At 47.3% G+C, this 25,443-nt stretch overlaps 10 protein-coding genes across 10 annotated transcripts; 3 read left to right on the forward strand and 7 right to left on the reverse strand.

Moving 5' to 3' along the window:
• Positions 1–492: 492 nt before the first annotated feature.
• On the reverse strand, positions 493–1,602 carry EDB82DRAFT_511849 (uncharacterized protein). The gene is made up of 2 exons (XM_065608911.1): positions 1,507–1,602; positions 493–1,449 (listed from the first exon to the last, which is right to left on the reverse strand). Exon 2 carries the CDS (start codon positions 1,124–1,126, stop codon positions 608–610), a length of 519 nt encoding a protein of 172 aa, XP_065463210.1. The 5' UTR covers positions 1,127–1,449; positions 1,507–1,602; the 3' UTR covers positions 493–607.
• A 1,186-nt stretch (positions 1,603–2,788) lies between these two features.
• On the forward strand, positions 2,789–4,361 carry EDB82DRAFT_290941 (FMN-dependent dehydrogenase). The gene is made up of 5 exons (XM_065607416.1): positions 2,789–2,963; positions 3,009–3,352; positions 3,397–3,857; positions 3,907–4,115; positions 4,162–4,361. The coding sequence occupies exons 1-5, from the start codon at positions 2,909–2,911 to the stop codon at positions 4,323–4,325; spliced, it is 1,233 nt and encodes a 410-aa protein (XP_065463211.1). The 5' UTR covers positions 2,789–2,908; the 3' UTR covers positions 4,326–4,361.
• Positions 4,362–4,397: 36 nt separating this feature from the next.
• On the reverse strand, positions 4,398–5,354 carry EDB82DRAFT_479560 (uncharacterized protein; the record flags this gene model as incomplete). The annotated part of the gene is made up of 1 exon (XM_025737161.1): positions 4,398–5,354. The coding sequence occupies one exon, from the start codon at positions 5,352–5,354 to the stop codon at positions 4,398–4,400; it is 957 nt and encodes a 318-aa protein (XP_025592049.1).
• Positions 5,355–5,567: 213 nt separating this feature from the next.
• On the reverse strand, positions 5,568–8,447 carry EDB82DRAFT_290954 (uncharacterized protein). Its single transcript, XM_065607417.1, has 5 exons — positions 7,961–8,447; positions 7,775–7,915; positions 7,623–7,726; positions 6,508–7,571; positions 5,568–6,463 (listed from the first exon to the last, which is right to left on the reverse strand). Exons 1-5 carry the CDS (start codon positions 8,021–8,023, stop codon positions 5,781–5,783), a joined length of 2,055 nt encoding a protein of 684 aa, XP_065463212.1. The 5' UTR covers positions 8,024–8,447; the 3' UTR covers positions 5,568–5,780.
• A 457-nt stretch (positions 8,448–8,904) lies between these two features.
• Positions 8,905–10,008, forward strand: EDB82DRAFT_511856 (acid phosphatase-domain-containing protein). The gene has a single exon (XM_025737163.2). It carries the CDS (start codon positions 9,233–9,235, stop codon positions 9,908–9,910), a length of 678 nt encoding a protein of 225 aa, XP_025592051.1. The 5' UTR covers positions 8,905–9,232; the 3' UTR covers positions 9,911–10,008.
• Positions 10,009–11,770, reverse strand: EDB82DRAFT_511859 (CRAL-TRIO domain-containing protein). Its single transcript, XM_025737164.2, has 3 exons — positions 11,357–11,770; positions 11,169–11,310; positions 10,009–11,123 (listed from the first exon to the last, which is right to left on the reverse strand). Exons 1-3 carry the CDS (start codon positions 11,563–11,565, stop codon positions 10,188–10,190), a joined length of 1,287 nt encoding a protein of 428 aa, XP_025592052.1. The 5' UTR covers positions 11,566–11,770; the 3' UTR covers positions 10,009–10,187.
• A 649-nt stretch (positions 11,771–12,419) lies between these two features.
• Positions 12,420–13,971, forward strand: EDB82DRAFT_528927 (uncharacterized protein; the record flags this gene model as incomplete). Its single annotated transcript, XM_025737166.1, has 3 exons — positions 12,420–12,557; positions 12,655–13,534; positions 13,598–13,971. 3 exons carry the CDS (start codon positions 12,420–12,422, stop codon positions 13,969–13,971), a joined length of 1,392 nt encoding a protein of 463 aa, XP_025592053.1.
• Positions 13,972–15,648: 1,677 nt separating this feature from the next.
• Positions 15,649–16,910, reverse strand: EDB82DRAFT_540394 (P-loop containing nucleoside triphosphate hydrolase protein). Its single transcript, XM_065609331.1, has 4 exons — positions 16,889–16,910; positions 16,564–16,841; positions 16,362–16,516; positions 15,649–16,311 (listed from the first exon to the last, which is right to left on the reverse strand). Exons 3-4 carry the CDS (start codon positions 16,497–16,499, stop codon positions 15,844–15,846), a joined length of 606 nt encoding a protein of 201 aa, XP_065463213.1. The 5' UTR covers positions 16,500–16,516; positions 16,564–16,841; positions 16,889–16,910; the 3' UTR covers positions 15,649–15,843.
• On the reverse strand, positions 16,595–19,586 carry EDB82DRAFT_561152 (SNF2 family N-terminal domain-containing protein; the record flags this gene model as incomplete). The annotated part of the gene is made up of 10 exons (XM_065609751.1): positions 16,595–16,834; positions 16,889–16,969; positions 17,015–17,471; positions 17,527–17,631; positions 17,680–17,729; positions 17,777–17,856; positions 17,904–17,981; positions 18,030–18,051; positions 18,174–18,222; positions 18,271–19,586. The coding sequence occupies 10 exons, from the start codon at positions 19,584–19,586 to the stop codon at positions 16,595–16,597; spliced, it is 2,478 nt and encodes an 825-aa protein (XP_065463214.1).
• A 698-nt stretch (positions 19,587–20,284) lies between these two features.
• On the reverse strand, positions 20,285–24,218 carry EDB82DRAFT_540396 (P-loop containing nucleoside triphosphate hydrolase protein; the record flags this gene model as incomplete). The annotated part of the gene is made up of 11 exons (XM_065609332.1): positions 20,285–21,047; positions 21,102–21,560; positions 21,618–21,701; positions 21,746–22,223; positions 22,276–22,380; positions 22,428–22,480; positions 22,529–22,608; positions 22,661–22,711; positions 22,796–22,932; positions 22,981–23,818; positions 23,897–24,218. 11 exons carry the CDS (start codon positions 24,216–24,218, stop codon positions 20,592–20,594), a joined length of 3,063 nt encoding a protein of 1,020 aa, XP_065463215.1. The 3' UTR covers positions 20,285–20,591.
• Positions 24,219–25,443: the final 1,225 nt, after the last annotated feature.

The following is a 25,443-nucleotide window of genomic DNA, read 5'->3' on the forward strand; positions in this document are numbered from 1 at the left end:
AGTCCATATCCTAATATGAACCAGGCCCCTAAACCTCTCTGATGGTGAGAGCACTTAGGAGCGGTGTGTGGTGTAGTAAAACAGCCGGAGCCATTTCTTTATACTAAGCATCTGGGAGTTGGGCGCTTATGAGATAACATTTGATGATTCTGTGCTACATTATCGGGTCGAATAGCACCGTAGCATAGACGCTAAGAATAGAAACATGGTTGGTTCCAGCCTTGGTAAATTGACAATCCGGGTACGGGTTCACCACCCTCTTGAGAGATACTCTTGCGGTGATAATTGGTGGTGGCAATGGTGGCAGCAATAAGTAGTAAACGTATAAAACGTAATAAGGGAAATGTCGATCGTTCAAGTGTGCATGAAGGGGCTAAGCTAAAAGGTCTCGAGTCCAAGGCTACAGTACCAGCCTCATTGCAATTGCCCATATGTCTCGGGCTGGGGTTACACACTCAATTAAGTGTCTTGGATTAAGACGACTGCAAACTCAAGGGATCTCCAATCATTTCATTTTGGTTCCATTTAATACAAGTAAATGCCCCGTTGCCGTGATCCCTGATCTGGTACCTTCCATTCATCTAACCTCGCAAACCATTGTCTTCCTTCACATGATCTGATAGGGCCTTCCCAAATCCAGCTTCTCCAGGCTCTCGGCCAAATTGTTCCACGAAGTAACTAATTTGTGGATGTCATCCGAGATCAGTCGGCATAGCATCAAGCGTCTATTGACCTTGAGGTCCGCAGGCACTTTGGGGTTCTCGCTGGTACCGGCCTTTGCAAACTCAATGATCTGGAGACGGGCCAGTGTAACGATAAGTTGACTGTTGTAGTTTCTGCACCGGTTCCTCTCAGCCTGGTCCCAGTTGATACACGCCCGGGTGATAGCCTCTACATCCGTAATGCCATCCTTGTATCTGACATGTTCGCCGCTGATGAGATGACCAAGACCGTCTCTCCAAATTCTCTTGAGGCCACATGGATGAGGCAGGTCTTGGAGCTGGACTTCGAGCCAAGCATTTGCGTAGATGCGTTTCTTCGGCTTGTTCTGTCGTGTGACTTCCGCATAACGCTGCCGTGCGTCGAGGGGACGGTCATACTTGAGTTCGCCAACTGGGACTGCCATTTGGAACAGCGCCTTCTTGTCAGGTTCGCAGGGAAGAAACACGGATTTAATGCCAGAGTTCCAGTTCTCAAAGATTCTGGCGTAGAAATCCTAGCGTAAGGCAGGCGCAATAGTCTTGTTGGGACGCACGCTACACCATTCTTTGAGAAGCTCCTCGAGGGTCGACTTTTCTTCCTAAGAAAGATCGGAGTCCTTGAGGATGGTCTTTCCCTTCTCACGCGCCAGAACACACTGGGTACCTTCGAAAGTCATCGCGTCCTCCTGGCTGACGATAGCGTCTGCGGTCGGATCGGACGACATAGCGACTTGATTGATTGTGAAATCTGCATTTGTTGTCAGTACTAACTTATGATCATTTCTTTGTGACTTTGCTTGCTTACTTGTGAGAAGTGTGTAGGTGATGGTGTGAAAGGTGGAAGGTGAAAGAGTGCCTGTGCGCCACTGAGGTGTGATATTTAAGATGCAAGAGACCTGACAGTGTTAACGCGGTCACTTTTTTTTTTAGCAGCCGTTTGGCACTGATGAATGTTTATGCGAATATTCAGTGCAATGAAGGGTCGCTTAATTGTTTACATCATTGTTAATTACCCCACGAATGCCCGATGTTTGCATAACGTCTCCCTTGAACATCTGCATAACAGCCTTGTGTTATCAGTCAGACCCCGCATTAGTTGAATCCCAATGGCCCTCCAGCCGTTTCTTTGGAGCTTTTGTGTATTTTGTGGAGGAACCGTGGAGGCATCGACTCATATTGGATAACCCACTTGAGTGTGAGATCCCATTAGCTCAACTTTACCACACTTATAGCACTAATAATGATTGCAAGTGATACTAAACTGCAACCCCTCTCAATCTCAATCAAAGTGCCAGCAGATTATCTTACAATTTTACAAGTAGGTACTTGAGTATTCTACTTCAGTACATAGGCTCAAAATGTCTAAATAATTGCCTCTCATGTTTCTGTTTAGTCCTATTCCACTCCCGATCATAGTTCACAGCATGGATTTGGGTGAGAATGAACTTGAGTCTTGATCAATTAACTACGTCGTCTTTTCAGCAATCTCTAGAATATATTCTCTATGAGTAGGCAATAATTCATCAAGGTTCAGTTGTGAGATGAACAAAGTCCATTACAGATAGAATCGCATATCAGTTTACCTTTATCAGACCTCACAACCAGGTTGTCCAAGATTGTTGACTGTTTGTATTAATTGTTTCAACAAACCACAAACAATCATACATGCTCATAACCCCACAGTATTCCATCATTATTTTCCGACATCACGACGACTCCCAAGCGCATCCTCTGGGGCGTCCTAGGCTAGGTAGGCAGTGGGTAGCAGAAACGTCGGCCTCCCAAGTCTTGGGATATAAAGATAAATGACTGAAGAAGTCTGAACTAGCCTACTAACTTCATCTACTATGATGAAAGCGACCAATTTATCTAATATCCTGAGGCTCAGGTCTGCCGACTATATATCATTGTCAAGTACGAAAGTGCTTGTACGTTCAGTTTGGTTGAGGTCGGAGAGAAAGCCGAACGCACGCAAACCCAGTCACCGGACACAAGACCGACAGTTAATTCCGGAGTGCCTCGCGCCAAGATGGACCGACCCGAATTATCATGACGGATCCAAGGTGAGGAGTCCGATTGCGGGGCCTGGTCTGTTCACTTACACAATGATCCATGATAAATAGATACTACAGGATCACCAGTCTCAATATCGATCCCCATACAGCAATACTCATTACACGACTTGTCATCAATAAACTACCGTCATAATGAGTGATCTCGAAGCAATGGAGTCTGAGTCTCCCAACATCCCTGCTCCAAGAGGTACACACCCTTCTCATCTCATGACAACATCTCTAACTGATACAGATATCCAACTCCCCTCCGACGTTCCATCCCTCGATCAAATCCTCTCAGCAGACGACTTTGCGCTCGCTGCTCAAAAAGCTCTTACGCCAAAGGCATGGGCTTTTTACTCTTCTGCCGCCACGGATCTTGTGACGGTTACAAAAAATCGCGAACTCATCCGTAGAGTCATGCTTCGACCCAGAATTCTAAGAAATGTTTCACAAGTCAATATTAGTCGCAAGATTCTAGGGATGCAGAGTAAAGCGCCTTTTATTATGTGTCCTGCTGCTATGGCGACGCTGGCGCATCCGGATGGTGAACTTGGTTGGAGTAGAGCTGCTGCCAGTGAAGGCATCTTTGAGATTGTGAGTCAATTGGCAAACACCACGTATGGGACTAACAATTGTAGATCTCTAGTAACGCCTCTTATTCCCTCCCAAACATCATCGGCGCCGCTCCCAAAGGCCATCCCTTCTTCCTCCAACTCTACGTCAATTCGAACCGGCCGAAAACCGTACAACTCCTGAACCGCGCTCGCTCCCTCGGCATTAAAGCAATTTTCGTCACCGTCGATGCCCCAGTACCCGGAAAGCGCGAAGCTGACGAGCGCGCACCACAAGCAGTCGTCATCAAATCTGAGATGAGTGGTAGCGAGAGCAGCAAAGACGGCAAGGGTAGCGGTTTGGGACGGCTGATGGGACAGTACATCGACAAAAGCCTTTCTTGGGAGGATCTTGAGTGGATTAGACGAGAGAGTTCTGTGCCGATTGTGCTAAAGGGCGTCCAGACGGTGGAGGATGTCAAGTTGGCGGTTGAGTATGGTGTTGATGGCGTCATGTTGAGTAACCATGGAGGACGATCGCTTGATGGGTAAGTTTGTCCTTCAATCATTCAAAAGGTGTGAACTAACGAACTGCAGTGCGCAAGCTTCCATTCTCATCCTGTTGGAAGTCCGAAAACGCTTCCCTGAAGCCTTTGATCATCTCGAGATCTTTATCGACGGCGGCTTCGAACGTGGATCAGACATCCTCAAAGCAATTGCACTGGGCGCTACAGCTGTTGGAATTGCAAGGCCTTTTTTGTATTCCTTGGTATATGGTCAAAAGGGTGTTGAACACCTATCACAGAGTAAGTTCTCTTCCATGGTTGTTGACGTCTGCTAACACGCAACTAGTTCTAAAGGATGAACTCGAGACTTCAATGAGACTTGCTGGTATTACAAGTCTGAATCAAGCGACGCCTGCTCTTGTGAATTCTCTGGATATAGATCATCTCGTTACATCTGGGCGCATTGAACCGAGTTCAGTATCGAGAAAAGTACGATCTTCAAAGCTATAATATTTCGTTGGGAGGACTACTAGAGTTCAAGAGCAATCTCCAGATAGAACCTATAATTAATAACAAAAGCCATCACTTTGCCTTGAGTCTCTCCTGGAAAGCCTTGACAGCATCAACCAACTCCCCATCCGTTTGTAATCCCAAACTCTTTGCCCTACTATCATCAAACCAAGGAGGCCAGCTCTTAACAATCTTGTATAAAGCCTCATCCTCTTCATCCTTGACATAACCCACCGCCTCTTTCCCACCCACCTTCTCCACAGCATCCAGGATATCCTGCACAGAAACCGTAATACCCGGTAGATTCACAATGCGCGACTCCCCGAATTTCTCTGCGGGTATATCCTTGATCATGATGAGATTCTTAATCACAGTGGCTGGACTGCAGATCCACATGGAAATGCTTCGAGGAACGGGGAGAACATTTTGAATACCCTGTAAAGACTCCCTCACGATTCCTGATGCGAAACTTGATGCTGCGGCGGATGGCTTTCCAGGTCTTACCACGACAGTTGGAAGTCGCACGATTCGTCCATCAATTAACCCCCTTCTCGAAAAGTCATTCACTAATAATTCAGCGATGAGTTTCTCAGCGCCGTACGATGACTTTGGCTGCGGGAGTGTCTGCTCAGTGACGAATTTTTCATCGGGTCCATACACAGCACAAGAGCTTGAGAAGACTACTTTGACGCCAGGGAGCTTTGTTCGTAGAGCGTCCAGGATGTAGCGCACTGAATCGACGTTTACTTTGAGACCCAGGTCGAGATTGGCTTCTGAACCACCTGACATGAGACCGTGAAAGAGATAGACCGTCGTGAAGCGTTGAGAAGTGATGAGTTTATCCACCACGCCTTGGTCGGTGAGGTCTGCGCTGAGGGACGTGATGCGATCCGAGTATGCTTCTGGAACGGGAGGTGTAGCGATGTCTGTGATGGTGAGGTGGATGTTTGATGAGGAATCGAGGAGGGGGCCTAGAATTTCCTGCCCGATGAAGCCCCCTGCGCCTGTAATGAGGATATGCTGTGTCATGATAAATGTTGTTCACTTTGATACGTTTGAATGCACTTGAATGGGTCTGATTTGGGGATGTCTCATGTATTTAAGCAAGTCGAGACGGATAAGATCGATCCACTGCCGCGGGGTGAGTGAGGTTATCCGTCTTCTCCGCAGGTAATGATGCGGGGATACCGGCAAGAAAACCGAGGTATAAACACTGTGGAGATGACTACGTTTTATCAAGATGCGAGGAGGTGGATATAATTGATGTGTTGGGGAAAGCTGAGAAGCGGAGGTAATAAGTAGTGTCGATCGAAGTGCTGTACAAGCAGTCGACACTTGTGGTCTGATGACGCAGTATCTTTGACAGCCACAAGATGTCTATTATCCAATTGTTATGCTCAAATCATAGCTACTCCAGGTATCCCAGAATCTCAACTCATAGTACACCACTTTATCTCACTGTGGTCTCATCCCATAATCTGGCTCGGGGTATGTCGGCATAGATTGCCCCGAAGCATCAACCGTAAACATACTAGGATCGAACCGAAACACGGGAGAAAGTCCAAAACTCATATCATAGTCAAAGAACGTATCACCATCCATATCAGTGTACACCTGATTCCCTGGCATCATTTGTCCAGCCATATCCACATTCTCCATCGTGTTGTATACCACTCCAGCCGACTGGCCCACCTGTCCTGGCTCAACAGTTGCGAGTGTAGCAGTCATACGCTCCAACCCTCCAGCCATCAGATTCGCAAGATGCCATTTACCCGCCTTGAGCGAGCGGAACTGTCGAACAAGACTCGTTGTGAGATCATGCACGCGTTGGCGCTCAATCAGATCGCTGCCATACTTGACGGCGACTTTGATGAGAAACATGCATGCAAAAGCAGTCATGGAAAGCATGTACGAGGGCATCCCCACGATACCAAGGGCGACGTCTGGGTCTGTGATTATCAGGTCGATAATGGCTGTTGCGGCCGTCACGGCTTGTGTCGCGCAGTCGAGGAAGTAGTGCGGGATAGGTGCGTCGTTTGAGAGGCCGCGGAAAACGTGGGAGTAGAGGTGTATTTGTGCGAAATTGTAATGAAGAATTGTGCCTTTTCGAGGGAATGAGCCGATTTGCGTCCATTGTTCTGTTGCATGTTAGTCAAGTTTGGACAGAGAGCAATAAACTCACCTGGCAAGTCTTTCATCCAGCGAGTATACCACTGATCAAGCTGCCGTCTGAACTGCAGAATGTGATTTAGGTACACCCGAGGAACAGGCTCCCCCTTGTCTGTACCGAATAGTTCTCGAATATTTCGCAAGATACTGACCAACATTACTTGGCCAGTAAGACGCTTGTCCTCTTCGTTAGCCACAGGCGATTTCAGGAACTGCTCCCAGCCCTGAATTGATGAATCTTCTTGAACAATCGAGGGGCGTCCATATAGGGTTGCGAGGTGCTGATCACAGATGTATAGGATGTACCATAACCGAGCACAATCCGCCGCCTCCTGGCTCTGTTCCTTGATGGCTTGGTTGTAACTGTTGTGTAGATTACACTCGGCAGCGCGTCGAATAGCATACCCTGAGAGCATCCAAGACAAATCACTAAGCCAATATGAAGCAATACACATGGCGCGTAGATAATCGCGATCAATACGACGCTCAAACATGGATTTCTCCATCAGACGTCGAAATTCACTACTGCATATCCCATAGATGCTATCGGCCTTGGGGTCATGTAGCGCAGCCACTGTGAGCGTTGCAGCGGATAAGATGGGACTCTTGCGTCGAAGTTCCTCCAACGTCATGTAACGGCAGCCAATTCCGTACATGTACCGATCCAAACGGTCGCGATACAGGGCGAATAGACTCTCGGCGTCTGCCAACGACAAAGCCCCACGGGCGATAAAGTCATTGATAACGTTTCCTCGTTGCGCTTCAGGGTTGTCGGGGGATCGAAGAGCACTTAGTTTGGTGAGGGTGTATAGAGAATGGATGGGTACGTAAGGGAGACCTTCATCCTCAGGGGTCGCTTTTGGAGAGTTGTCGCATGAGGGGCCTCGGAATTCGTCTTGAGATACAGCGAGATGATTTGTCGTATTTGAGGGGTTGTCGTCTTTTGGCGGTGTTCCCTCAACGTCTCGAGAGTTGATGCTCTGTAAAGGTGGAAGTTCTGGAAGACTCAGTTTGTTCATGACTTGTCGCAAAGCGCTGTGCATTTGCTCTAGATCTTGTACCACGGACTCAGAGAACCTGGATTTGTTAGTCAATGAGATGTGGTCATGTTGTGATGCTCACTGTGACTTTTCATCAATAATCGTTTGAAGGCTTTTGCTCAAGACACAACCCAGGTTTCTCTCAGAACACCTTCGACAGGGTGGACCACTCTCATCCATCAAGCATTTAATCTATCATCTCATTAGTCAACGTTCAATAGCTCATGAGTGGGATTTCACCTTGTGTTTTCGACATGCTGCGCACGCCTTGATCTTGCGCGAGATCTGAGGAATGGAGGCTTCACTGGAGATGACGCCCGAAATGCTTTGTCTACCAGATGAAGTCCTTCCATGGCCATTTGGTCGCGCTGGTGCTGGAGACTAGGGGGTGTCAGTCGGGTTTGCTGTGGTTGATGGGGGACATACAGCGGTCGCATCAGCGGTGATAGTTCTAGCAGGGTTAGAATCGGACCACGTTCGTTTAGCCATTCTGGAGTGTGTTCAATGCCGTGCCCGTCGATCTGTCGGTACTGAGTCGCGCTGTTGAGTTTGGCTGACTGAGTAATTAGTCAACCAGCCCCTTGGCTTGGATCTCCACTCCAACGTTGATGCTTAATGAGAAGCGTAAAGTTGTGAAACGTCAGACCAAAGCTTATGCGTTTCTCATTCAATTGAAGCACCAAATCAAGGAACAGAAAAAAGAAACAGCAATCTCAGATCAGGTAAAAAGAGTCAGTTCACAATGAAGGAAGTTAAAACGGGGAAGTTTCCCCCGACTTTTACTAGTGGACTGTGAACCAATCACATGTTCAGTATTTGGTTCCAGGACTTGGATTTGCCTCCCCGCAATCTAAGTTAACCGAGTGGAGGAAGGAAAGTGCGGGGTAGAGCATCAATTTTTAAACATGGCAGGTGCGATGAGGTTGAAGATGATCAAAAGCGGTGCTTGTCTTTGAGTTGGGCAGGTGCGTTGCGGCTCAGCGGAGTTGGTGCATCCTGTCCATTCAGGGACTGCAGCTTCAGGGCTGTCGACTAGTTCATCAGCTCTACCGACAACCAACAGTACGGGTCACAATCAGACTCAAGTGGAATGTCTAGGAGGTTGTCAAAACACAAATCCGCTTCATATCCGTCTGCCAAGGATCTGTCGGTACTTTATGTCGAAGTATCGGTAGAGAAGTTGTGGAGCGTTATTCTCCTACGGAAACTAGGGTCGGATAAGGTACCTGCCATTTGGACGGTGCTACTTTGAACGACAAGTCGATGTGAAGAAGGAAACTGAGAGACTATCTAAAGAACGGCACCAATGGAGTAAATAATGAATATTATTATAATATCGATTTATACTTACTTGTCACCAACTATCTACAGTTGAACCAGTATGGAATATGTTTAACTGCGGCTTGACTTTCCATCTATAGGGTAACACCAGGAGATAGAAAAGCCGTACTTGAGACACAGAAGACAAAAACCTTTGATCAGTTCATGCTATGCGAATCATGCTTCTTAGACCACTCATTTCTGTCCGACTTGTGACGCCAACTTTTCTGTTACCCACCGGTAGACTCGGGATGTGTCGATCAGGGTTGACCCAAGCATCAAGCGACGTCACGACCCCACCGGGGCAACAACAGCCTTGTCTGTAAAAGTTGAACAACACCCAACTTTCTTCATCCAACATACATCAATCGCTTCAAAATGCCAAGGAAACTCTCAAAAAACCCTCTCCCTCCGAGCTCCTCGACGCTCTCCTCAACCTCGTCAGCATCAGTAGCATCCTCGCTTCTCCCATCCTCCCTCGCCGATCCGTCGCTTCCGTTCCCTAAACTCATCGTCTTCGATCTCGACTATACTCTCTGGCCCTTCTGGGTTGATACCCACGTCACGCCGCCTCTGAAACCAAACTCATCCCACACGAGCGCCACGGACAAATACGGTGAAGACTACGGCTTCTTCAGCGATGTACCCGCCATTCTGTACGCGCTTCCTCGCGCAGGTATAAAAATGGGTGTCGCGTCGCGGACAAGTGCGCCAAGTCTTGCGCGCGATCTACTAAAGATGCTACACATCAGCGCGCCCGAAGGCAACACCAAAGAGAAACCCAAAAAGGCGCTCGATATGTTTGATGGCTTGTTGGAGATTTACCCTGGGTGCAAGATTAAGCATTTTGAGAGTCTGCAAAAGAGGACAGGCATCAAATACGAGGATATGCTGTTCTTTGATGACGAAGCGAGGAATAGAGATACTGAGAGTCTGGGAGTTACAATGTGTCTTGTTAGAGACGGTGTTACTTGGGAAGAGCTTGAGAGGGGTGTTACACAGTGGAGAAATAAGAGGGGATATATCAAGAGGCCTGATGCTATCGAGTTGGAATAATTGGTGCTCAGGTAGAATAAGACAGTTGGTTATGGAGTTTATATAAAGGATCACGATAGACAAGATAGACCAGAACGAACAATTACTATTTACAATAGAAGAGAATCAAGAATATGTATGCACAACTAAAGTCCGCTCTAACGGCAGGTTCTAACATGCGCCAAACATACAGGTATATATACTCCAATCCTATCCAAAACCCTATGACGTCTTCCATCTCTTATATCCATCTTAGTCCTCGGGGTATGCCATTCTTTTCCGTCTAAACAATAACTTATTAAGCAACAGTGGTTTGTGGGACAGCGGGCTTGTCATCCTGAATCTTCAGTTTTTCGTCAACCTCGTTGCTCAAGGTAGAGTCGTCGGTCTGGACAGTTTCGGCTCCCGCGGTACCATTGGAAACGCCATTGACGGGAGCGGCCTCGACTGGTGCATTTACACCAATCTCAACCACAGGCGACAGACCAAAGGTCTTGGGAACGGTGCAGATTCTCTCGTGTCGAGGCTTGCCGTCCTTGGAACCCTTGGCAACACAGACCAATCGATCGTTACCGTCCTCCTCCCACAGCAAAGGACCACTGGGGAAAGTCTTGTGACCGTTTTCAAACTCGACAACACCCGTCCAGTTAGGATCAGGGTTTCCGAGTTCTCCAAAACTGTAGTCAAGCTCGCCACCGTACTTCTTGGGGATATTTCTGGGTTCAATGTACTGCTCCAGCACTGACTTGACCTCGTGGTTGCCCAGGATAAATATCTTGGAGACAGTAATGGGATCAAACCATCGCTTGACCCATCCCCAAACAGTGCTGAAAAAGGCGGGTGCGCCAATAACGAATATGCGATCCAAAGTCTCGGGGTAGTGTGCTGTGGCGAGTTGTGAAGCAGCCTGCATGTGTTGCTTGAGATTCCAGAACTGCTTGAGACCAACACCGGAAATGTCGACAATGTTTGTGCTTAATGTGATTGGGACTTCGGGGTGGTCGCGGTCGAGAAGTTGAGTGCAGAAGGGCATGTTGAAGCGGGTCAAGTTTTCGTAGAGCGCAAAGAGTCGCAAAAGACCGTTGGGAGTCTTGCCGTCGGACTTGGCTTGGGAAAAGGTGCTCGATGTGCCGACCTTTTCATACTCGTGGACGGTCTTGGAGTCGAGGGTCTTGACTTCAAAGACATAGAGAGGAATTCCGCGACGGTCGCGTCGACCTGTCCATTGAGGATACTGGAGGAGTTAGTACAAGTTGCTGGTGGCGGTCAATGGACATACCAAGCGACGGCTGAAATCGTAGGCGTTGAGATCAATGGTATCATATAACACATTCAAGTCGTTTGCCTTTCGCCAGTCTTCTGTTTCTTTAAATTGGGTATAAGCGTCTTCGACATTCCATCGTCGTGCGCGCAAGTATCGTCTATGACGTTGTTAGCTTCATCTTTAAATGGAAACAAAAAACATACAGGATCAAAGGGTCATCATGAGAAGGAGGAGGACCAGGCTTCAAAAGTCCCCTCTCCTCCAGGACCTTCTTAAATTGGACAAAAGCTTCCTCCTGCTTTTGTGTAAGATGACCAAAGTGACCGTACGGATAAGCGTAATCGGTGATGGTTGAAGCTGTAGAGGTGATGCGTTCGGCTGGGGCGCCAGGTGCTTCAGGGTTGGCGCTCATGATGGACTGTTGTAGAGAGCGAGATCGGCGAGAAGGAGTTCAAAAACTTCCAGAGTGGGATTCTTTGGTCTTCTTTTGAGAGGAGAGAGGAGGAAGAATTTTCGGGTCCCAGTCTATAATGCAAAAGAGGAAAGAAATGTGACGGAAGCGCCGGAGTCGCTGACAATGACGACACTGGAATAAGATTGGATCTGACAGCGGAGACCTCCACTGTAGTAAGGGTAGGGCTACCGCTAGTTGAGATCGCCATAGGGAAGGCCTGTCCGAATGCCGGAATCTTCGGCCGAAAGCGGGACATCATCACCCGAACGACCAAGATTCATTCTGTATTAAAGTCGATTTGACATTATTCATCTTCAATATGCAGCTAAATATCCTCCACCTCTTTTATGCGTGCTGCAACGGTACGGCCCGAGATTTATGCAACTCACGTTTTTACACGGAGAGGAGAGTTTAAAATGTGACGGCTCTGATTGGCCAAATCTGATCTACACCACGTTGAGGCTTGTAGGGCTGAGCTGGTGGCTTTCTTTGCGGCTGCAACAGTAGGACGGTACCTTGTTTCGTGAAGCTTCACGTGTTGTGTTAAAGGCAAACATGATCATACACGTGGACCGTTTGTGCTTCAGACATGCAAACACCATGTAGCATACGTCGTTGGTGTACTTGTACAACGATAGTCAACAGACTCTCCGTAGGTCGGTATCATGGGACGATGCATCCTCCCGTGAATCAGACTGTCGAGACAATAGTTTAAAAGCCGCTTCTCTCTTCACTTCAATTCAAGGCTGATCTCAGACCTCTCCATCACAAGTGATGATCAACGTATAGACTGTTCTTCTGTCGTCATCGCCATGGGTGATCCTCAAGCAGCTGCGCCAGCTCAGCATGGGCTTCACAACTCCAAAAAGAGACCTCGCAAGTTCATATCTGACTCCTCATCACAGGCACCGCCAGGGAAGAAAACCCTCTTTGAACAGGAGTGGTATGATGTGCGTATGCCCCTCTATACATGGCGCTGCATCATCTACCGCTGCCATAATGCAGACTAGCTACCCTTATACAAGCCGCTGATACTTGTCTTATTAGATGATGGAGGAGCCAACTCCCATGTCAGATTCACTACTTATCACTGCCGTTTTAGACTATATAAACACCTGCGAGAGCCCGGCTTTGACGGATCAAATCGACACTTGGCTCGAAGAAACATATCCCTCTGAAACCAGTTACCCGTACTCGGACATCATCATCCAGAACCCCACACAAATACCTCGAGAAAGATACGTACGATCAGCAACTCCAAGTATGCCTCGCCGTAGGGTACAAGCCAAGAAGGTCCGGTTTAGCAGCCGAGTTTCTATCGCCAGAACCACCAGCGCTGCAAGTTCGTCTGGCCAACGGAGTAGAATCTCGAGAGAGCCCTCGATTTCAGGAACTGTATCTCCAGGGCCTGCATCTCCCAGAACCACTGGCTCACTTGTCGAGAACCCACAATACGAGTCTTTGAATCTGGCCGCAAACAACATTATTTATCGCGACCGCCGCGAAGAACTTCCAAAACATATTTCACAGCTCGCTCAAAAGATCTCAAGTGATAGACAATTACTAGATATTTCGGTCCAAGATCTCTATGCCGACGATGCTCTTGCTGCTCTGGAACGAGGAGCTGGTGAGCCTAACGTGGAACAATATATACAAAATACACTCGTTACCTTGCCGCCTCGAAACGATATACTAAAGCGAAGCGACAAAATCCCCATGTCCAAGTGGACCATACCCAATACCAGAACTGCGTATCGAGTTAGTGGTCCTGTTCCAGACATTCTGCTTGGTTACAATTTCGCAACCGCATTTACTCCTCTCCAACGAATGAAACTCGCTTCGATGCATCTGGATTCATCAAACAGGGACGGTCTCTGCCTGCCATTTCTCATTGTCGAGCTCAAAGGCGATGGCCCCTCTAGCAACGGTAGTCTCTAGGTGGCGACTAACCAATGCCTGGGAGGATCATCTTCATGTGTTAATATCGCAGAGATGTTGAACGAAGAGCTCATGGGACTCGGACACAAGGTTATCAACCCAATTGACACATCTTCCTTTAGCGTTTCGATGAACGGAACAGAGGCGCGTTTGTGTATAATATGGAAGGAAGAGCAGACATTTCATGTCCAAAAGATTCGAACCTTTGCTCTTCAAGAGGCACAACAGTTGTTGGAGTTTCGCAAGTGCGTTCTCAACATTATGGACTACGGTAGAAATGAACGTCTTGAGAGCATCAGATCTGGACTTGACCTTTTACCTGAGGAGGGATTGGATAGATCAGGGCTTGACCTCGTATCTGACGAGGAATTGGAGGCACAGGGAATAAACGTCCGGCGGCTACGAAGTCGAAATATTGTGAGGTAGTAAGACGGCAGAAGCTGGGCTCTGTGTTTTTGGACAGAAATTTAGGTAGTTCGATTTAGTAAATACATAAAGCTTGAAGTTGTTTTTGCAGATGTGGTACCTAGTGTCGGAGGGGACGAGCACCAACTAGCTGTGCCTCAGGGTATTAGAAACGGAAGCCGCTTGAAGCATAAGAGACGACATTCTTAGGCCAGTTTATGATACTTAGACTATACTTCTTAGGTTATTTATTTTCATACCGTAAGACTTTAGGGGCCAACCTTTCTGCTACCTACTAGCTGGGCTCTGAAAGGCGTTTGCCTGCCAGTAGAATAAGGAGTTGTCACACTGCGTCATGTCGCCTGATAGAAGCATTGTACCAGGTTACATAGCGAAGACAACACTCATTTACCATAAAGAAACACCGCATGACAGAGTAACTGCTGAAGGTGCTTACTTCCATTGATGTCTGACGCAGTCTCTTCACCCCAGGCTTATCCGGGATTGGGACTCGAGTCACCTTGGAGTTCCACATATGGAAAACATGTTCGAGGAGACATCGTCGGAGGGCCGGTGTAATATGCTGGCCAGGACGGACATTACACCATCCAACGAGAAGATCATGGAGTGTCGTCTTTTCTTCGGCGGTGAGGTTCTTGTGGTCGCTGATAGTGGCATTTGGACCTCGAGTCTTCGCGCAGTTGACGTCGCGGCGCATTTCAGCAAGAGTGAAGATGTTATCGGTACTGGTGAAAGGATAGTGAACCTGCTTTCAAAATTAATATCATCTCATCGATTAGCAAATGTTTTTTATACCACTTCAGTAACAGATCGTGAAGGGCCTGGTACATAAATTGGTCGCTAGGAGAATAAGAAACGAAACTAGCAGGTCAGTTTCTGATACTTAGACCAGACGTCTTAGGCTATTCATCCTTATATCCTAAGTCTTAGAGGCCATCTTATAGCATCCACTGGAGGGTCAACGTCTTCCGGGCGAGATGAGATTCAATCTGAACAGTTGCGCCTCGGGCTCGGGTCTGGACGCGCCATGGGGGGCTGCCAGGGAAGATCACTCACACGTTGTTTTTGTCCCACGACTCGAAGATCTTGATGTGGAAAGATTGTCGTAGAGGGGCAGAGATTGTTTGATTGAGGCGTGCAGAACATCACTCCTGGATGAGATCAGGGAGACGTGGAGAGTATCCTCCTCAGACAGGGTAAGATCAGAATGATTGAGAACAGGCCGGGATGAGGTATAATTCTGGTCGCTGTTCATCTGCGCAGAGGTGATCGGACCTCGTTAAGAGATGTCAACGGTGTTGGTGTTTGCGGTCTCGGAAGACACTGTGCCGTTACGCTTGGCCCTGCTTTTGCATTCAGTATCACCGTCAGGAAGGATCCCACGGATGAAAGGTGAAGATGAAAGAAGCTTTTCGTCTTCAAGTAGGTAGTCTCAAGCAAACATAACAAACAAACAACCAGCGATCTAGGCAACAGTTGAGGGGCAGAAGGTGCATTGTTGGCTACCTATTTGTATCAATTGATTTAACAAACCACAAACAACCACCATTTATAAACCCCTCATCTCAACAAACCTCGCGCTCGTCCAAGATGAGATCAACAAAGTCTTTGTACCTTTTATTATCAAGGCCTGATCTACTCTAGATTGCAATATTCCGAAGCGAATGAAATGTGAAGTGTGTATTGTCAATCTGATCTGTGCTATGTATTGTGTTGGGGACATGGGGGGTATCTAAGGGAATTTTATCCCGAAAGTAGCAATATCTGCCCGTAATTGACCAAAACTCCTGTGTGCAAATTACCATTGTTGCGCCATTCAAATCCTAAATCATCCGAAATTCCCTTTTCCGTTTCCCATAGCAATCAATAACCTCAAATACCACAAGAATTTCCCCGAAAATTGAAAGACTCCTTTGATATGCCCCTGATCATCCATGGAGTCGCGCCGTTCCGATGAGACGCTTGATCTTCGCCGCCCTGCTCCAGTTCATCGGCCTCTTCCAAAGCTTGCTCGATTTCCTGAGCAAATGTTTCGGGGTTGCTGTCCGGATCAATAAGTTGATGGAGCTGCAAGTCACTCAAGGTGGTGGGAACATGTCCATCATCTTGCAGAGCTCTATCGATGATCTCTTGCTTTTGTAGCTGGAGCTCGTCAATGCGACTGTCAATGAACTTTTGTGTCATTATGTGGACAAAGGTACATTCCTTTTCCTGTCCCATACGGTGAACACGGCCAAAGGCTTGCAGCTCTCTGGTCCGATTCCACCACGGCTCGATGCTGAGAACCCGGTTGGCAATAGTGAGGTTCAGCGACTGAGCGCCGCATCCCAGGCCAGCAATCTTTAGATCGGTTAGACGTTGACATTGCGAGAAAGCTAGATATGACATACCAGGACCTTGCAGTCTGCATGAGTCTTGAAAGAATTGATCGATTTCGATCGTTGAGCGTCACTGAAGCCGGATGAATAGTAGTATGCAAACTTGGCACCAAACTTTTCGAGCATGCGGCCCATCACTTTACCAGTCATGATGAATTGGGTGAAGACTAGAAATATTATTATCTCGGACCATGTTGGACATAAATTCACTCACCAACAATCTTGTCGTTAGGGCTTTCCGTCAATCACTGAGCACAGACAGCCATGGCGGTGGTAATTTTCAAGCTTGGTGTGATTGAGGAGCTTTCGAGGCTTGATGCAATGAAGAAACCGTTCTCGCATGGTTTGCGAAGAGGCCGAGCATTGTTGATATCTCGTCCAGGTTCTGTGAAATGACGATCGTCTTTCACTCGATCCTGAACATCGACCAATGTGTCGACACGTTCGCCAAACTCCAGTTTGGCGTCACATTTGTCTTTGGGGCACTATATCATGAACTTTTGAGTTATTCTGAAATGGTTTAATGCATAGGCACTTACTTCAACATCGGTTTTAAGCCGGCCTCCCTTGTCATGGCTGAGAGCTTTGATAAGACAGCTCTCGCAAAACAAATGCTCGCACTAGAATTGTTAGACCTGAGATATTCTGATGTCAAATGAACTTACGTTAGCAGATCGGACTGGCTTCACTGGTGGTTTCGCCTTCTTGCAAAGACCACAAGCGATGCCACGAATCTTTACCTCATTCAGAGCCAGCTTAAGAAGGTCGTCCATGTCCAAATTGCCGCCAAAGGCCTCATCTTCTAAGGCCTCTAGATGCTCCATGCCGAGATTGAAACGCGCAAGCCCATGAGATCCCTTGTCGCCATCTTTCAGACTTTCTACAATCGGAAGGATGCCCTTGGCTTTGTTGTGTTCACGTTGAATACCCACAATGCCATCCCCGCGAAGTTTCTCTTGAATAATCTTCTCGATCGTGAACGGATGGGACGTGACCTGTCGAAGACGCAATTGGCGAGCCAATTTGACCTTCTCGATCTTTTGCGTCAGGTTCGAATCACCTCCATTTTTCAGTTTTCTTTTCATAGTCCCGATGATTCTCTCATAGTACCAGTGGATGACACTATACCGATCTCGTTAGTCAAAATCATCATCTTCTAGCTCTTGAAATAGCTTACTCGTAGATGGCTGTTTCCTTTACCGAAAGAGAAACCTTGATGTCGTGAGCATGAGCCTTGGGAAGAGGTAGAACCTTGTGACCCAGGAAGGTATCCTGGTTTGTTCTAATTGTGGTCAGTTACGTATTTGGCACAAATTAGCGACACGAGTACCGTCGCAACATGATCATTGAGATGAGTGTCTCCAAGTTATCGTTGTTTTCCTTTGTCAAGGTTAATAAAGACTCAAGCTACAGGGACGGTCACTCACCTCCCCGATGTACTTGTTCTTGAAATCGCGAATGTTTCTGGTGAACTTGCAACCGGTGAATTGGAGGTACGGGAACATCTCTGAACATGGTCAGTTATGGTGAAGCCGAGGTTACCAAATTACTTACCTTCCAAGTTGTTGGACAATGGAGTACCAGTCAGTGCCCAATGATACTTACCTTTGAGCATGCAGCAGGCAAGTTTGACTGTTAGGCTGTTAGACTTTCAAATGAATCAAAATACAGGAACCTCACCTCGGGTACCGTTGTTCTTGATCTGGTGGGCTTCATCAAGAATGACGCGCCGAAAGTTGATGTTCAACAGCCCGTCAAGTTTTTTTCCTCAGAGATTCATTGAATCTGTGTATCGTCGCCATGTTCTTTCTTTAGTCGATCAACCACTGCCTTCTTGGGAAGCTCTTGCGTGATCGTGTGGTAGGTGGTAATCCTGTGTCGTGTCAGTCCTGATACAATCTTTAATTGTTGTTAATCTTACACGATCAACTGGTCTTCCACCTGCTCGAGAGGGGTGTCCCTGCTGCGAGAGTACTTCATGACCCATTTAGAAAAAGGCGGTTGGCAGTGCTTTCGCACTTCTTGGTACCATTGGTCGACGATGTCTTTGTTTGGTACCACAATGATGGTCGCGTTGCAGAACGTATTGTCCGGGTCGTCATCCGGAGGATTGCCAATGATCGTAGCGAGACTGGTGACTGCCTTTCCCAAACCCGGAGCATCTGCCAAAATGCCACCGTGCAGGAGTGTTCGTCCAAATTCTCTGGACATCATCCAGCCAAGGGCCATGAGCTGGTAGTCCAACAGGCCAAAGTTCATGCCCTTCATGAAGCAACGGTCACCTGCGGCAGTGATTGTTCTGGGACCAAACATTTTCCAGGCTTCTTCAAGGTCTCTCGCTTGTGTCTTGACGCGCCGAACATCGCTGCCTTCTGGGATACTACTCTTGAAATGGTCCAAGAGTTCTTTTTTGGTGGTCGCATGAACTCCGGGCATGACTGGTGCGCTGTTTTCAGCAATGGCACCTTCGATGTCGTTCGTACTATCGAAGATTCTGTCCATTTTCTGAGCGCTTCCCTTCTCGTCAATCGTATTATTCTTGGCTGTCGTCTTTCTTTTCTTTCTTACTCCCCCTTTCGCGCTTCCTTTGCGCTTCTTGTTCGCATTCTTGGCGGCCCGCTTGTCTTCGTCTCCATGCTTTCTGGCAAAGTATTCTCGAACGTTCTTGATGGGTCGCCGGCGCTTGGGCTTCTCGATCGTTGGGGTATTCAGCGCCGCCTGCTCTTCTTTCTCTTTGTAAATCTCGCTTTCGAGGAACTCTAGCCGTTCCTCTTGATGTTCTAGGAGACAAGTAAACTGAGAAAGGAACACGAGCTTACCCTTCTCAACTTCGAGCTCTTTCAAGTGAGCTTCAATATTTAGAGAGACTTCGTCTCTTTGCTTGGACAATGAGTCGTTGGAAGGAGATAAAAGATCGTTTGAATCCGAATCAGAAACCTCATCATCGACGTAGTCGGAATCGTCGTTGTCACTCGTAGCTGACTCGGTGTCGCTCTCGAAATCGCCTTCTGGCTTGATGCCAGGTTCAAGTGTCTCAGCAGTAGCATTCAGCTGCTGGTCAACAGGGGACTGGGAGTCCTCCATGGCACTGTCCTGCGGCTGCGGCTGAGTTACGGTAGACGCGGGTGTGGCCATCGGCAGGCCTGTACAGCCTTCTACTCCATTTGCATCGGGAGGGGCAAAAAGGAGCGGCCGCCCTGTATCGGGCGCATCACTGGTATGCGGTGTAGAACTCATGAGACCTAGTGAGAGTCAAAAGGACTCGTAACATCTTCAGGATAGATCCATCGGCATTGTAACGTACCAGATGTGAAGTGATGACTGTAGGAGCAAAGAATGAACGTCGCGGGTCTAGTGGCGACCAAGAACCACAAGATGAAGGTATCAATCCAGACCAAAGGAGATGTGTAGAGAGAAGGTCAAGAAAAGAAGGAGCGAGTAACAGAAAGGGTATAGGCAGAGGAAGGAACTATTTGATGTCGGGCAGGATAGGGAAGCAACAGCCCGATGAGAGGGATGTGAAGAGGAGAGGAAAGAATTGAAGATTTAATTTCTGAAGAAGAAGAAGGATTTAAATAATCAGGTTCAAGGCTACAGTGATTCACTGCCTCTTGCGAGGTCCGGTGGGTCTATGATGAAAGTGCACTACCTGCGGAAGGGAATCAAATGTGCTTTTTTTTGTGAAGAGACCTGATGAAATATGTTGAAATTGAGGGAGGCTCCACGATTCACATTGTTCCATGAACCAAAACTGCACTACGAGTTACAGCACTGACGATGAAGTGAGCGATATCCCCACAATCTTCATCAACTATATACTCTCCAGCATTCTTTACCATGTACTCACTATGGGGGTGAAATGACCCATGCTACTGGATATAATCATCATATGAATATATCTTCATCATGTCAGAGGAGAATCGCGCCTGTTCAATGCTAATGTGAAGTGTGTATTGTCAATCTGTGATGTATCTGTGCTATGTATTGTATCTGGGGGAAATGGGGAATGTAACTGTTCTCTGTCCGCCCGAGATCACAGCTCCATGATCTTCACCTTCTCAAACCGAATGCCGTCTTAAGGCCACTAGGGAGTCATTCTCTCCGGATTCTTTCCGATATCACCGCATAAATAGCAGGCTTCTCTAGTCTCGTAGATGGCCATGAATCCGGTCAAGAATCGAGAAGAAAAATAAATGAAACTTTCTGCCGTTTTTGCACTTCCAAAACCTGACTGTTTCGTGCCTAGTACCTTTTCATGACCTTGCTCTTGGTTCTTGTCTTCTTTGTCTCCGTGTCAGTTTTGACACTTTTCTTGACCCTCTCCTTGGCAGCAGTCTTCTTCGGCCTGACCCTGCGCTTGCCAGTTTCTTTCTTCAATTCATTGATCATGGCGTCCTTGTCTTTGGCAGTCAGAAGAATTCTCAGCTGCAGGTCATCTGAAAAGGTTGGCTCGTGTTCATCGTCCTGAAGTACACGCCTGACGATTTCAGCCTTGGCCTCCTGCAACATGACAATCCTCTCGTCAATTGTGCCTCGTGCGAGAATCCGTACAAGTTTTGTCTCTTTCTTCTGTCCAATTCTGTGGACACGGCCATATGCTTGTTGCTCAACAGTATTGTTGAACCAAACGTCGTCGATAATGACCAGGTTGGCGATCTGGAGGTTCAATCCCGTTCCTCCGCATTTCATCGACGCCACCTAACGGGTTGGTTAGCTTAAGTGCAAGCAAACAATAATGTCACATACACTTACCAGGATCCTAATTTTGGGGTCCTTCTGGAATTCTTTGTATGCCTTGTCCCTTCTGGCTTGGGTATTCGCGATCTGATTGTAGTAGAGAAACTTTAGTCCCAGCTTTTCCAAGATGCATCCTAACACCTTCGCCGTGATGGTAAACTCGATGAAAACAATAATCTTGTCGTCAGGAGACTTTTTCAACCATGTTAGAATCACCTGAACTGTGGCAGTCAGTTTAGCTCCCCAAGGCATCCTCACTGGACCGAAATCGATGTCGTCCCGGCCACAAGTAGCAGCAAAGAAACAATCAGTTCCCTTTTCTTTTCCCCTGCCGTCTCCCAGCCATTTAGATCCGATGCTGTCTGTCCCAGGTTCTTTGAAGTCTTTCAGCGCATGCACAGCATTCAATATACCCTGTGGAGTTTTGGGAGGACTGGCTCTGACCAGTTCAACAGAGCAATCGTCTGCTGGACACTGATCGGAAAAAGCAAATGTCAGTTACATTATCAAAATCGATGTCCCCTCGCTTACCTGTTCAGGAGTTCCCTCGGCTTGCTCTTTTCGTGCATTCTTGAGAGCGACGATAAGACAGCCCTTGCAATAAGCATGTTCGCACTATCAAAATTAGCGAATTGTATAATAGCAAAGACTTGACCTACGTTTGCTGATCTGGCAACTATCTTCAGATCGATCGGCTCTTCACAAAGACAACATACCAGTCCATGATTGTTGTGCTCGTTTACCGCCAGCGAAAATAGCTTGGTCATGTCTGTGATGTCACCCGAAACGCTTTGGTATTCGGTTTCGAGTTGTTGCTGTCCTGGCAAGAATGGCTCCCATTGAGCCGCATCTTCGACTTGTTGTTCTGCATCGGTATTTGGTTGTTGCTGCTTAACACTGTATTTGTACTGTTCAAGTATCCACTCGATCTTACCCTGGTGTTTGCTCTCCTGAAGAAACTTTTCAAGGTTAAACGGATGGGACGCCGCTTGTCTCATTCTGGTGACCTGCGCGGTCAAGGATTTGGCATCTGGTTTGCCAGTAACGTCAGGCTCGCCTGATGTAGTATCATTGTCAACAGCATCTATGTTGGCACCTGTCTCGAAAAATTTGACGTTGTCTCCGCTGTCTGATGCCCTTTATAGATAGTCAGTACCCTATTTCTTAACTCAAGAGCGCATGTTACTACTTAGACAGGATCAACTCCCAACTCGGAGGTGTAACCCATAGATCATGACACTTGCTTGATGGGAGATTTGTGATTTTTTTGCCCAGGAATGTATCTTTGTGAGTTCTGCGTTCTGTCAGATACTCGCATATTGGAAACACTACACTACTTACCGTCGGAGCATAACCATACTGACAATGAATCGGATGTTCTGATCTGCATTTTCCTATCCATAAAGTAAGTAGAGTTTCCCATGGCTGTAGTGAATACTTACTCCTGTAATGTACTGCTCAGTAAATTCTGCCGGTGTCCGGGTAAAACTACAGCCGATAAACTTCAAATAAGGGTAGAACTCTAACATATACAAGTTAGCAGAGCTTCATGATTGATAGAATGAGACACAAACCTTGAATTCCATTGGAAATAGGGGTCGCAGTCAATACCCAGCGATACTTGGCTGTCAAATTGCAGCATGCGAAAGCGGTGCTTGATTCGCGGTTCTTGATAGCCTGGCCCTCGTCCAAGATCACCCGATACTAACGAATGTTGAACAGAGGTCCCAGTGTGTTGCTCAGCGCTTTTGCGAATCCTTTCTTGTCATCCTGGTAGTCGCTCTTGAGTTTCTTGATAACTGCTGGTTTAACAGATTGGGAAACGAGCTCAGAGTAGGTAGTAAGTCTGTATCACGTCAGATATCTTGTCATATTCAAGACCTCGATAACTTACACAACCCAACGGCTACCCCACCACTGCAAATTTCTGCCCTCTGCTTTAGAGTAGCGAACGGTCCTGTCTGAGGCGTCTTTGGAGTAGCAGAACTTTTCGATTTGACCCAACCACTGTGTAACCATACCTCGATTTGGCAACACGATCAATGTCGCCTTGCTGAACTCTTTGATGTCGTTAGGCTCGGGGGGGTGGCTAACTATGCAAGCAAGGGTGCTGACTGTCTTCCCCATGCCTGTGTCGTCAGCCAGAATACCACCAGCCGGCGATAGTTCCATTGCCTCCCGCTTGACCATCCATTGCGCAGCTGTGAGTTGATGGCTTTCCAAACGTTGACTAATACCTGTAAGCCTCCATTTCCCATTAGCTTGCTCAACGTTGCAAAATCCAAAACTGGTCATTGCTTGTTTCAATTCTGCCTTTTGCGTCTTTGTTTGTCGATTGTCGAGGTCTGGAGGAACACTGTTTATCATCTGCCGGATCTGGTCCCTTTTGGAGCTTGCTTGAATCGAGCCCATGCTCGGCACACTGCCGTTGGCGAAACTTTCATCGATGTCGTCCATGCTGTGAAGAGTGTTGGCCATTAGTCCAGCGAGATTCCTTGCATCTACACCAGCAGATGATTTAGCTGACGTTTTCCGCCCTTTCTTTGGGTTGTTTCCATCCCCATTGAGTTTGCGCTTCTTTTCTTCGGCCTCTTTTTCTACATCTTTTTCTTTTTCTCGCTGCAACTCTCGCTGCCAGTATTCGTGTGATGTCTTGGCAATTTTGCGTTTTGTTTTGGGCTCGGGGGGATTGTTGCTTTTACTGTCACTTGACTTTTCGATTTTGACAATAACTGTTTTGGATAATTAGCCTGTTCTCCTATTTCATTCCAACATGACATCCTAATGGATAGTCCATTTCTCCTACTTACCTAGGTTGCCATCGCTGTCCTGTTCGGCGTGACCGTCCACTTGAAAGTCCGAATCCTGCCTATCAAGTTTGTCTTGTCTCTCATCCGCGCTGTCTTCGTCTGACAAGTCACCGGTACTTTCGCCGTTCAAGCGCTGATTCGGAGCCCGCAGACCAACTGAGCTTGTCGTATCGCTAGATTTTGCAAAGGCGAGCGCTCTTTTCGTGATGGTATCCTGTAGCAGGAACTCGAGGTCTGCTGTGGACACATCGGGAGGTGGACTAGAAGGGCTTGGAGAACGTTCAGGCTTGATGTACACATCAGGCTGGCCCGGAGGATCCATGGTGATGAGGGATCTAGTCCTATCTGTCAAAAGATAAGGGATGTTCGATGGTGGTGTAGTGGTTGGATAGAGAAGAAACACCTCGATGAGAGTGAGGTGGAAGGGAGATGAAAGGATGAAAGATTGAATGCCGAATGAAGAAGGGTTTAAATAGTCAAAGTAAAGAAGTGATAGTGATTCACTGTTTCTTGCTTTTGAGAGATCTAGCCTAAAGTCTCCACAGAGTTGAGATAAAAGTGCACCACGAAAGAGAACGAGAGGTGCTCCTTCACTTGGTTCGAGAATGATCTTCCCACTACATCTTTACTTAAGAGCACTGAACCTGCAATTGATCTCTATCCTTCTCTGCCGTCTCCTTTAATGAACTTATCATCAACTTGTCTCTTACTCTTTTCACGTATCGCCAGTCCAGGCATCTACCACGCATATCATTAACCCATACACTCTTACCCCTATCCGCCGACAAATTCAACCATCATTCTCTCAGCCTAGAACTCCAAGCAATAAGCCAGGCCTATCCCATCAATCATCGTTCCGCCCCTCGATCGGCCATAGTGATCAATCCCAAGCGGCCTCCACATCAAACCACGGCGACCGAGGCTCTAGAATTTGAAGAGTTCAGCTTCTGGGATAGCGATGGTCTTCTATCAGGAGATGATATTACCAATAAACAACGAATGCTCTTCACAAACTACTGTACAAAGTACCGAGCAACTAAGTTCCTTAAAGCATTTCCCTTTCTTGTTATTGGATGTCAATGCAGTCCGCTCAGAGAGAATTGCCGACCATTTTCAGTAGCTAGATCTCAGGGTATCAGAAACATTGGCGCTTGACTCACAAAAGACGAAATTAATAGGTCAATTCATGCTCCTTGCTCCATAGTTCTTAGGCCACTCATTTTTGTACCCCAAAACGTGCAGGTTCAACTTTGCACGTCTCTCGCCATCTTGTTCTCAAAGGGAAAAGTCTACACTCCAACACCCGCCAAGGAGACAAACAATTCTCACTACTGCAAACCTTCGGACAATTCCTTCGGTGCCGGCCAATCACTCTACGCCGACATGATAGCCCTACAGTAATTTTCTAGAGTTGAACGTAAACGCCATGGCTGCGCTCTGGTGGTTGGCGGGCGTTGGTGGAATTAAATGGCCGAGCTAGGAGGATTGTTAATGCCATTGACCCCTTTTTCACCGGCGTCATGGGACGTTGCGGTGTTCTGGTAAAA

The sequence above is a fragment of the Fusarium venenatum genome (assembly GCF_020744135.1).
Source record: "Fusarium venenatum strain MPI-CAGE-CH-0201 chromosome Unknown EDB82scaffold_4, whole genome shotgun sequence".
In the NCBI taxonomy this organism is placed as follows: Eukaryota; Fungi; Ascomycota; class Sordariomycetes; order Hypocreales; family Nectriaceae; genus Fusarium; species Fusarium venenatum.